General features: G+C 42.3%; 1 protein-coding gene across 3 annotated transcripts in view; it reads right to left on the reverse strand.

Annotated features, from left to right (window-relative positions):
- Window positions 1-12,446, reverse strand: part of cacna1ab (calcium channel, voltage-dependent, P/Q type, alpha 1A subunit, b) — a 110,645-nt gene that overhangs the window by 42,819 nt on the left and 55,380 nt on the right. For all 3 annotated transcript variants that reach the window (XM_069665178.1, XM_069665177.1, XM_069665176.1), the window contains exons 25-31: window positions 7,652-7,751; window positions 5,907-6,067; window positions 4,933-5,070; window positions 4,638-4,839; window positions 4,380-4,544; window positions 3,337-3,447; window positions 2,988-3,071 (exon numbers count right to left, since the gene is read on the reverse strand). In XM_069665178.1, the coding sequence (XP_069521279.1) occupies window positions 2,988-3,071; window positions 3,337-3,447; window positions 4,380-4,544; window positions 4,638-4,839; window positions 4,933-5,070; window positions 5,907-6,067; window positions 7,652-7,751 (961 nt within the window). The remainder of the gene's footprint in view (window positions 1-2,987; window positions 3,072-3,336; window positions 3,448-4,379; window positions 4,545-4,637; window positions 4,840-4,932; window positions 5,071-5,906; window positions 6,068-7,651; window positions 7,752-12,446) is intronic.

Consider the following 12,446-nt stretch of genomic DNA (forward strand, 5'->3'; position numbering starts at 1 on the left):
TAAAGCACGTTTTTCAGACCTGGGAAGACCCGCTTACAGATGCCAATTATCTCTTTTCCCATTGCCAGTGAAGTATACTCCTGTCGGTCTCTTCTGCGGTGTCAACGTGTGACGTCACAAACACACTGGAAACAGGGTTAGTAAAGAGTGAAGATGTTACGGTGGTCAGGTCTTTATTGTATCTATAGCCTTTTTACACTGCCAGTTCAAGGTGGAATTATTAGGCCTCTGTTACGTTACGTCTTCTGTGTACTGTGTGCCAGTTTAGCTCAGCGACCATGTACAGAGGCTACAGTCCTCGATGCGGCAGCCCCGGGTTCAACTCCCACCCTCGGCCCTTTGCCGCGTGTCATCCCCCACTCTCTCTTCCCCTGCCTCTGACACTATCCACTGTCGTCTCCGTCAATAAAGGCATAAAAGGCCAATAGAAATAAGTCCACACTGACTTTTGGTTTCATGTGGAACATGAACCCTGGTGTCCTCCACACCTCCATCCCAAACTGACTTTATTGTTCTTTTCACTACATCCCCTGTCTTCCGTCTTGATAGACATCGCGGTCTAACAATTTGGCTTGAAAACAATTCTGGACGTTCTGCTCACTGAACGTGTTTTTAATCATGAATCCACCTCGCTGAAAAGTTTGTTGTACGACGTCGTCTGCAAAACTCAAAGATTGTTCTGAAGTGTTCTGTCATGTAAAAATGACTCAGGAATAAACCAGGAAGCGCATGCACTGGGGTCAAAGGTTAAGAGTGGTAGTGGGGGAAATGGGTGACAGGGGTAAGGGATGGGTGGGGGGGTACGCATGACCAATGAGGATGCAGCAGAAAGCTTTGAGAGATAAATTACAAACCAACCAGATTCTACATGTTTGAAGATGTAGAAGGATGAATGGGGAGGGAGTGTTTACACATTTTTTTGGTTAAGTTGAAGAGCATTGTGAGTGAGTGAAAGACATTTTTTCAGGAGGGGGTTGGTCGTGTGTTTTATTGGGCAGGGGCATGGGGCGAAACGCACACCATCACCATCATCACAGCACCACCACCACATGTCATGGCGCAGCAGGGATGGAGAACACGATGAAGGATTTCATAGTGCATTTTGATTGGATGGATTTTATCAGAGGAGGAAGGGAAGTGGGCGAAGTGCGCCAACAAAGTAGAGAGGGTTAAAGAAAGCATGTAAAGAGATAGAAGAGGAAGACGGAATCATTATGTGTGTCATTAGAAAGGCAGTGAAACAACAACAACACATACACTTTATTCAGCCCCTCTTTGAAGCCGAGGAACCAGACTCTTATTCTGTGCAAGGATCAGATCTGCTCAGCCAGCAGGTTAGCTGCTCCACGCCGACAGAGAATCAATCAGGTGTCTGAAATGATCACTTCACTGCCGAACGCAGCACTGGTGTCATTTACCGTCTGCTCAGGAAGCTAAGACGTAAACTGAAGGTGACTCTAATCGTCTAAAAATAGAGCTTTTGCAGTAATTAGCAAAACAACTGCTCATTTGGTCCGTGTGAATTAGAGGAAGACTTGAGGACGAGTCGGAGACGTTTTGTGCGTTCGCCGCTAAAACCTGGACGCCGAATATTAAACACGGTAAAACAACACGCGGCAGCTGGACGTCACAGAGGGGCTGAAACTCTGAGTCCACAAATGTTCTATTAACAATCTTATAAACACACAAACATGCTGATGTACAAACAAAAAAATCACAGTCAACATTAAGGTAAGAGGAAACTGTTGGCACACAAAATCACATTAAAGGCACAATCTGTCATTGATACACATCCCCATTTAACCCAAAACATCAGACACTTCATGCCTGTTCTACAGTGACTACAGGAGCTGTAATAAGACAGTAGACTATTTGGACTGTTTGAAGTGTACGGCTCAGTGACTGCTGCACCCATCCACACATGACCATTTGGGCTCTGTGGCAGGTTTCCCTTCACAAAGATTTGTTCTGGTTTTTTGAAGTGGGGTTGTATGAGGCGTTTATCAATACTAAGTGTACTATGTAGAGTAGATAACAGTCAGCACGGCCCCTGTCAGGAGAAGCTGGCTGGAGGTCCTACACAGAAGCTAAGCTAAGCACCGCTGCAGACGGGGTCAGGAGCACCACATCCTTCGGCCACTTAAAAGAGTCCTACATATAAAACAAAATTTCAGTTTAAGTGTACGCTGGATTTTTATATTTTCCGGCACTATGTCTCACTCCTCACAACGGCCCTGTATAACTATGCATGCAGCACAAGGTAGCAGATCGGATCTTTAAAGGGGGTGGGTATTATGCTAAATTTAAGCTTCATATTTCACTCAGTGATACCTGAGTACCCTCATACAGCCTCTGCTCAAAAAAGACTCAGCCAGCTCTGTCCCTTTAAGAAACCCCGCCCCTACAAGCCCTCTTTCTCCTGATTGGCCAGCTCTCCGAAGCCTGCTGAGGCTGCACTTTGTGACGTCACAAAGTGCGGAGTGTAGAAAAAACTGTGTGAAACCTGAGCTGAGAAGCCTGGGGATTACTCCAACATACTTTGACCTACAGATGTGAAACTTCACCCACATTTAGTGTGGACATCCAACACTGTAAAGTTATATATATACAGTATGTCTTAAAATGTGTGAAATGTGACTAATTAACAAATCAATAGAAATGTTGTTGTTTGAAAGTTTTGCATGTTTGTCCTCTCAGGAAGAGATTTGAGTATTTATTACGAGTTGTGCGCCAGAAAAAAACCCTTTGTGTTACTATATTACTCTAATGGAAGGGTGGGGAAGTTTACAAGAATAATAACATTGGGTGACTTCTCTAAATAATAATAAAAACACTATATTTACTAAGGAAAGATAAAAAATTTACATCATTCAAACACTGATTTAGACATTGTCAACAAGGCTCTTTTTTTTCTTAATTTCCAACAAACCATTTTTAAGTGACAAGCCTTCAAGTGTAATTTGGTCCAAACACTCTCCAGCACTTACCCCTAGTTCTGTCACTAAAATGTCAGTGATGCTTCCAAGGACGGACACAAAATCAAAAATGTTCCAGGCATCTCTGAAGAAATTCTGTCGAGAAAAAGGGACAGGAAGGAGGAGACGTTAGAGTAAGACAGATCTGCTCCGGGGAGCTGATTCCAGTGGACGACAGTAAGGCCCCTGTCCAGTGGTGGTGTTGTTACCTTGCAGACAGACTGGAAGGAGGCTATAGCGTGACTGCGGTGCGACACGGTATGCTCCGGGTTGTTCGGGGACAGGAAGAACATGCTCTAGATCTGTCTACCAAAATAACCCGCCTTATAAATGAATAATAGGATGACGTTTCCAGCCTTACCAGAGGGCCAAAAGCGATGACCTTGAGGATTGATTCCATGAAGAAGAAGGTGGTAAACACGATGTTGAGGTTCTTCAGGACTTCATCGTACGTTTCTGAAGCACCTTCATACTGGAGACGGAAGAACATAGATGGAAAAGTGTGTAAACAGTGCAAGTACATGCAAAGTGTGCCTTCAAACACACCTTTCTTGGTTTGAAAGAAGGGCATGTGCTTCCATCACAGGGTTTGTATCTCTTTCATTACTGAGATTTATTAGTGAGCACAGTATCCAATTAAAGCCTCCTTAAACTGAAGGTAATATAAGAATGCGTCTTCGGGAAGTGGCCTGGAAAGATTACGTTATGAGAGCACAGCACCGCGCAGCAGAGAGTGGAGGTGCAGACAGCTCCTCGTTACAATCAGACGCAAAACGGATCTGTGAAACTTTAAACGCACGTTTGCGCTTGAATATCATCGGTGCAATTTGCTTTGTGAATCGGACCTTGAGATGGAGCAGATAGCAGGGCACGTGATGCTCAGTTTATGGAGCTGTCAGCGGCCGCAATTCATTCTGATTTTTAAAAGTAAGTCCAATATGGACTCTCTTTGTGGCTCTGTTTTGGTCTCCCCCACGTTCTGAGACAAATATCAGCCTCTTTACCTCGTAAGCTCTAATATGTTCACCAGCTAAAGAACTCTTTTGGTCTCATTTGGTGCTCTGCAAGTAGTATACTGTGAGTTAACTTACAAATAGGGTTTATGAAAGTGAATTAAAACAGTAGAATTAGAAGCCATAAAACCAAAACAATGAGCTGAAAGATGTAAAAAATCTAAACTTTAAGAATGTGTTCAGGGCTGGATTAGGCGGCACCGCGTGAAGTTGAACAGTTACTGCTTTTTGTTTCACACTGCAGTGATGGTGTTAAATATTTCCCCGGTGATTGCATCTACTCTAGTTGTTACATGATACATGTTGACTTAATAAATGCAAAGCAAAATAATTTTTATATTAAGGAAATAGAAGACGACACTGTTAGACACACGAATAGACAGGCTTGTACCTTCATCATGAGGACGATGGTGTTGAGTGCGATCAGAGCCATGATGCTGTACTCAAAGGGCGGGGATACCACAAACTGCCACATGCGATACTGGAAGCTGAGTTTATTCTTCGGCATGTGGCGAGTCAGAGGTCGGGCGTTGATGGCAAAATCTATACACGCTCTCTGCAGGAAGGAAGGAAAGGAGAGATTAACTTCTGTCATATAAACTCTTGCAGACGCTTTTAAGTGAACACTGAACTCTGACTCTTCCCCTACCTCGTTCTTTTCTAAGCTGTAATCCTCCATCATTTTATCCCCCTGTTCCTGGAAGGTGATGATGATGAGAGCCACAAAGATGTTTACGAAGAAGAAGGGAAAGACAACGAAGTACACCACGTAAAAGATGGACATTTCCATCCGGTAACCTGGGCTAGGGCCCTGATTCTCATAGGTGGAGTCCACTGAGTGTTTCAACACCCTGTGAGAGAAGGACAGAATTCAATTAGGAAAAAATGTTTAAGACTTTGTGTGAGTGTGTGTGTGTGTGTGAGAGAGAGTGCATCCTACTCACGTTGGCCACCCCTCTCCAGTGGAGACAGTGAAGAGGGTGAGCAGGGCCCAAGCCACGTTGTCGTAGTGAAAATCGTACTTCTTCCACTCCCGCTTCTGAGCTGTGACCTCATCTCTTTCATACACCAAGTACTCGCCCCTGAAGGGAACACACACACACACACACACACAGTTTGTCATGAAAAATACACCAGTATCAATCTGTTAAAACATACAGAAATAGGTATTTAGAAAGCACAGATACACCCTGAGAAATTAGGGTTAATCTAGAGTCGCGGAGCAGCTGTTTCTCATTACATAACAATATATGCAAATACATTACATTTTCCAGTAACTCCTCTAGGTGGCAGCATCTGCACAGCTGTGATTTATTATTTTGCATCAGAACAAGTATCTGTAGACGTAAATGAGCACCAAAAGACAGTTCTTTAAAGCATTAGGGTACTTTCTTTACTTTTAACCCTTTACCCCAAACTAGCATGAGCACATGGGTTGTCATTTGAAACATGCTGAAGCTGTGAACACTACATCAGCTCAAACTGGAACACAGTAGCTCAACTTTGCTTAGCATTAGCAAGGCTATGTTTAATATTACAACTATGAAAATTACAACATATCTTTTTCTTCATGTCATCTCCATTTGTGTGAAATTTTATTATTGTGGGTGAAACTTTGTGAGAGCTACCCAGCTTTAAGTTTTTGGTGTCAATAGTGTCTCCAACCCTCGACCCTGATCTGCTGCACAGCAGAACTGACGTATTTTAACTAGTGAACAAATAAGTAGTTGGTTTGGGGGTCACAAATAGATAAATGCATTAAATATGAATTAAAAAATATGTTCACTACTACTAATACTTTCAGCCACACTGTATTCATCATGTTTTTCTCTGTACTAAAAACAGAACAGAGATCACTTTTAGTGCCCAACATGTATCAGAAACAAAGAGCACGTGCTGGAGATGTTCCCGAACCAACCTGCAGTCGCGCTCAAACTCTTTGGATTCGTCAGAGCAGAAGAAGAATCGGCCTTTAAAGAGCTGCACGGCCACCACAGCGAAGATGAACATGAAGAGCATGTACACAATCAAGATGTTCAGCACATTCTTCAGAGAGTTGACCACACAGTCAAACACAGCCTGCAAGGCAGAGATGGAAAAACAGTTTAGATGTATTGTAAGTAGGGATGCACAATAATGGATTTTTTGCTGATATGCCGATATTTCCCAACCCTTTTTGCCAATTTCAATACCGATATATTAGGCACGTTTTTTTCCACCTAATTGCAGAGAACATCAAGTTCTTGTACAAAAGGTCAAGTGTCTGATCACTCACATTTCTGAGTGCACCTGAATGCAGCATCCCCCCGAAACACGGCAGTGAGGGAGACATGCCCGGACTTGTTTACTGCACCTACTACGGAGACATCAGTGATCGCCGACGGACTCTTTTTATCACGTGTGCGTCCTTGAATATGTGAGTTAGTTTTGCACTGATGTTTATGCTACACCCTGTTAGTGTTGGCTGCGGCTGCAAGCGTATTTTCGGCGTGTTCGATGTTAAGTCCGGTAAAATGACGAGAATGTGAGCTAACTGTTAGCTCGTTAAGAGTTCTCAAAGTTGTTTAACTTCTATTCATTGGCTTGAGTTTCTGTGACTTTAGTTTTTATTTGTAAATTGTTTATAACTTTGCATCGAGCATTTAGGCAGAATTAAAGCTTTTTAAAATATCAGCAGAGAAATGACATATTTGCCGATGCCGAGATGTCATTTTCAAGCCATAATCTACAGATAGCGCTAACGTGCCGATAACAACGTGCATCCCTAATTGTAAGTCTTATTAACCAACGCACGAAAAGCAAAGGTCACTTGTCAGAGCTGTAGTGTTCTGATTATGTGACCCTTAATAAGCTGTAAGAAAAGTATACAGCTTATTGTGATGTTGATAGAGTTAGAAAGGTTTTTGACATAAGAGACTGTTACATCTTTCAAGCACGAATCCTTACAGGTAAAATGCATTCAAATATAATGAATTTGAAATGTTGAGTTGTGTTTTTTCCCTGCCCTTGTCTATTTAACTATTTATGATGGCTGGAAGCTTTTTATCAAGCTCCAGAGAAATGCTGGTTTTATGTGCTAAAGGTTTAAAGAAAAACTGCGGTTTAGCACAAGAAGTTTGACTTCAAACTGTAGTGGATGTTTGCCATAGACCGTTTTGTTCTCAGTCATCCAGGTCATGGTAATTCGAAGCTTAATCCAAAAGGAGCTAGAAACATGAGCCTCTGTAGCATACGAATTACCTACAGAGGCTTAGATTTCTAGCTCCATCCACCAGTAAGGTTTGAACTGAAGAAGTCTTTAGGAAGAGAGGTCAAAAACCCTAACCAAGTTATCCAGTTGCCTTTTGGATTAAGCTTCAAGCAGTTTTGGTAATATTTTTACAGTTTGAATTATGTGTTTTCTTTGTTAGGGTGACTGCAACTTTATATAAAACCAGTCATAAGTCTGGTACTTTGCATTTTTGTCCCTTTTTTCTGCATTGTCTCCATATTTTAGGATCCCAGCAATAACTTTGGCAAAAATTAAAGATATAATGTGTCCAAATAATGTCCAAATATTGGATCAATCTGTACTTTTTCCTTAATGCCAAAACAACCATTGAATCAAAATAGAAATTCTTGCAGAATGGCTTCATTTCTGTTCCACACTTAGAAAAGTCTTACCTTTAACTTGGGGAGTCGTTTGATGGTCTTTAGAGGACGCAGCACCCTCAGCACACGGAGGGACTTGATTGTACTTATGTCTTTGCCCTTGCTGCTCCCCCTGGAGGAGCCGAAGAACAACAACAATTGACAATTAGAGAGGAGATCGGAAAAATTCACCATTTTCACATGGCGGCCATTTTCCTCTGATGAAACACTTAGGGTGGGAAGCTCAAATGCTGTTGTAATGTTGCGCTGCATGCTAGTTTCCTGGTTTGCAAATCATATGAACAGATGAGCAACTGAATGAAAATTAACACTGACAATCTTGAGGGACATTGAGGCCATATTTCGTTAGACAGCAGCCAAGAGGAGCATTCAACCAACTAGCTAACTAGCTAACATGGCTGTTTGGTACTGAAACATGACACAAAACGAAAGGCTTGAATTTGTAGCTGACGGTAATGTTTGCTGGCTAACATTAAACTTAGCTAGCTAACAGTAAAGTTAGCTAAAGTTAGCCAACAGTAAAGTTAGCTAGAAAGTAGTTAAATGCTAATATTAGCTGTTGTGACTTAGCTGTCAGTCCCTTATAAGTTATCAAATTTGATAACTCATCAGCCACCATAAACAACAGTCATTGTTTGCACTTAACTTCCTTGGTAACAATACTGTTTGATTGTGTTAAATAGCCTACCTTACTAACGGCATTGTTAGCTAGGAAGTGGCTGTATGCTAGCATTAGCTGTTGTGACTTAGCTTTGGTACCTAATAAAAATGTTGTTTTAGCTTGAAATATTACCTCACGTCCCACCGGAATTTGACTATCCATTATCTTTCCAATAGCTGATTGATTAATAAGCTGTTAAATGTTAATTATTTTGGGTGCTGGCTACAGTCCTCGACGCGCTGATCGCAGGCCCGACTCCTGGTCTGCTGATCATTTGGTGCATGTCATCCCCCCCCTCTCTGCTCCCCCACATTTCCTTCCAAAAACGCCTAAAAAATAACCTTAAAAATGTAAATGATTAATTTCAGATTCTCTACATTTATACTATTTTTAAACCAGATATACAGCAGCACAACATTATTACAGCTTTTGAGCATCCCACCCTCAATGCTACATTAGAGGAAAATGGCCGCCGTGTAAAAATGGTGAATGAAAAGATGAAACAATCATAAAGGGCTCCTACCACGCCCTTTGCTTTTATCATCAACCATGTTTTAAAAAGGGTGTGAGGGGTATGTACTTAAACTTCTATAGTGACATCTGATGTAAAGCAACACATGGTATGACACTTTCAGTTTGACTTGTATACAGAAAACATTGCATCAGTGTGGACAATCAAAGCTCTTTACAGTCTCTTCTTCTGCAGAAAAAAGAAACTTTTGAGTGCACGTCAAACATGAAACCGGTGGGAGGGGAGGCGATCAGTTGCCTGACCGTTTGGTTTCATGGACTTCAAGAAGCAGCATCATCATTTCTTACAACTTTCGACATCATACAATAGACATTCACTCATTCGACAGGCATCTCCCGGCAGAGTGCCCAGCCAAACCTCTTTCTTTCTTTTTCAGTGAAACGCTGTTTTCGGTTCTTCGGAGAAAATGGGAGTTTTCGATGTGGACACATGACGTTTCAAGTATATGGCTAGGATTATGTTGATATAATCCTGAATCTGTAAAACGGTAAATGTTTCACATAGCTTCCTTTCATTTAAATCCAGATTTCAGAAAATGTATTTCAGTACTGCAACCTTATCGAAGGGTGCAAGTACAGGAAATGGAGGCTATGTGAGACTCTTGGGACATGTGATGTCGTTTGCAGAACACGATATCGCATGTCAAACAACACCAACAAACACGTTGCACCAATAGCGTCAAATGAGCCATGAGAGCGACGGCAGGAAGCGATAACGGGCGGGAAGACAAACTCCCTCGGCTGTGAATTTTAATGCGCTTGTTTCCGCCCCGCACCCATAACTGAACATTGTGCTCATGATTTGTTCGGCCATAAACCAATATCAGAGAGGAAAAATTGGGGTGTCAAGGGAGTAAATAGCCGAGTTGATCTTTACTGTAAGTGGACGGGCAATTTTCACAAATAAAAAATAAAAAAAAGTGAAGGAAGGAGGCGCCTGGACGCCGGCCAAAGCTGAGCAGGAGCGAGGTCGTCCATCAAGGCTCGCTCTTTAACTATGAACTCAGTTGCAGTGGCAGAAAACGTAAGACAATTCAATTCCAGGCTGATTGATTGAGTCTGAGCCTTGGAAGTACTATGTGTATGTGTGTATCTATGTGTGTGTGTGTGTGTGTGTGAGACTCGATCGATAATCAATCGGCCTTCCTCCTTTGAAGCTGAGTAGGACTGAGGTCTCTCTATCAGAGCAGCTGGAGAGTATTACAGTAAAGCCCAGTAAGGCCAGAGGTGTTAGGAATTAAAGACACACACGCACACTCACACACACACGCACACACTTTACATTAATAAGGGCAGCAGCTCTTTGACTCTCGCGATTGATGTATGAGTATATTGCACTGTTTAGCAACGTGTCACTCCTGCTTTAAAAAGAAATGGTGTGTTCCTTCAATGAGCATCAAACACTCGACACCTGTACGACTAAACGGTGGCTGTAAAAGGCTTCAGTGCTTTTGTCCTTCGTTGAGTGCAGCAGCTGCACAAAGCTTGAATTCATATTAACAAAGACGCACAACAGTGGCGGCTTTTAAGGCTTTTAATGTAGCATGTGCATAGTTTGTATATAACACAGACACACTGAAACAATTTTGCCCTCTGTACGATCAATAATACCAAAAAAGGCCAAATGTACGATAATTTTGCCCTTTCAAAGAAACCCAAAATAACAGTTGCATCACTCATTGCATCTTTGTGCGAGCATGGCTAGTATCCTGCGCATGTGCAGGTACTTGGGCTGTGCAGCTCTGACTATGAAGGCAGGACGACCCCTGGATGCTGGCGTAGTTCATTAATACCTGACGGACACACTGGCAGCCGACGGGGGATCGAATCCAGCTCAACCCGTTGTGATGCACTGCTCATTTAAACCATTTTAGCCGCACGAGACCTGAAAATCACCATTGATATGTGTGTGAATGTGTGACGAATCTTGTGACAGCAGCAGGTGAAATCTGGTGTAAACATAAACGTATAATCACTTTGGAACCAGTTTTGAACATCTTTTCAATGGAAAACTGAGCGCTGGGATGGACGAACATACGGCAGGTGTTTGCACCTGCTTAGAGGGTTGATGGCATCATGAAGGAGGACCGGGGTGCACGCAGTAGAGAAGCTTGATTTTGGTGGGATAAGTGTGGTACAGTCAGTTTAGTAATCCTTTGAAGCACAAAGAAACGTTTTTTACAGCCACCTTTTGAGCCTTCATGGTGCGACTGTTTGATAACCAAATGATGAAAAAGACGAAACATTTACGGATCTGGGAAGGCTGAAGAATTCCCGAATCACACACTTTAAAACAAACCTATTTGGAATCTATTGAGCTACTTGTATGGTTTCTTGTGGCATGTGAAGTATAAGGGACGGTACAGTACGGCGACAATGAGTACGAACGATCAGAAGAACAAAGAAAGAAAGAGAGTGAAGCCAATTTGATCCGGTTTGTGGAGAGCAGGGGGCAGAGCGGAGGAGGAGGGAGGGGAGGACAGAGGAAGAACTTTACCGGGTGCTGCTCCTGTCGAGTTTCACCGAAGGTGGAGACAGCGAGAGTCAGTGACAGCGACAGAAAGAAAGACAGTGACAGAGACAGAAGAAGAGGAGGAGGAGGAAGGGAAGGAAGGAAGGAAAAGGAAAAACACATAGAAAGACAGACACACACATACATAAACAGAGACACACATTGATAAAGAGAGACACACACAAAGACAGACACGACACAAGAGAGAGAGAGAAGGAGAGAGAGAGAGAGAGAGAGGGGGTTTGGCAGAAACAGGAAAAAAAGTACATCCATATGAGAGACAGACAAAGAAGGAAGGACAGCAAGATGGACATACCTGCTTAGAAACTCCCCCCCAGGTACACACTACCTCTCATTAAACTCCCCCCTCCCATCCCACCCGTCTCTCGTCTCCATGGCGACTGGACAAGATGCCTACAAAGCTGACTCCGAAGGTTTTTCCTCAGATCTACACACTGCACAACTTCCCTCTCACTGCACATTACATTCAATTTCCCAAATCTTTATTTATAAGAAAAGATGTCAATTGATTTTATTAGATTTTCAAAAGCAGTTTGAAGTATTGATTCAAAAAAGGACTAAAATATATTTAACTGTCACTAAACTTACTTTTTTCATTTTATTCATCTGATCTGACAACTCATTGTTTGCTGATATTCTGAAAGCAAAATAAACTATTACACATATCCAGAGGTGTAGAAAAGTAAAAAGATAAAACGTCCAGAAATTGTATTTTAGGTTGCATCTTGCATCTAAATGTTATTAAAAGGATTGTCTTTTTATTTTAAGTTTTAAGTTCTCAGGTTTTAAACGACAGGCCTTATCAAAAAGGTTAACATGAGCTGCAGTTTTTAAACCTTAAAAGGTATAATGTCGAAGATTTTCATGTAAATAAATGTCTGTTAAGTCTCTATCTATCGCCAAATCTATCGCCATAAAGGTGATTGCACCGATGGCCCACTGATGAAAGCCTTTGCATTTACAGTATTACAGACCGGGTGTCTGTGGCGACTTTCGCAGAAAAAATCCCAAGCGCCGCCCAGTTAGTGACGCGTTTTCCATCAGCCAGCAGTGGTTGGTCTGTCAGAGAGGGTAGGCGGAGC

Source organism: Semicossyphus pulcher, unplaced genomic scaffold (genome assembly GCF_022749685.1).
Source record: "Semicossyphus pulcher isolate SPU_LCO1_2020_fin unplaced genomic scaffold, fSemPul1.0.p SCAF_17, whole genome shotgun sequence".
Lineage (NCBI taxonomy): Eukaryota > Metazoa > Chordata > Actinopteri > Labriformes > Labridae > Semicossyphus > Semicossyphus pulcher.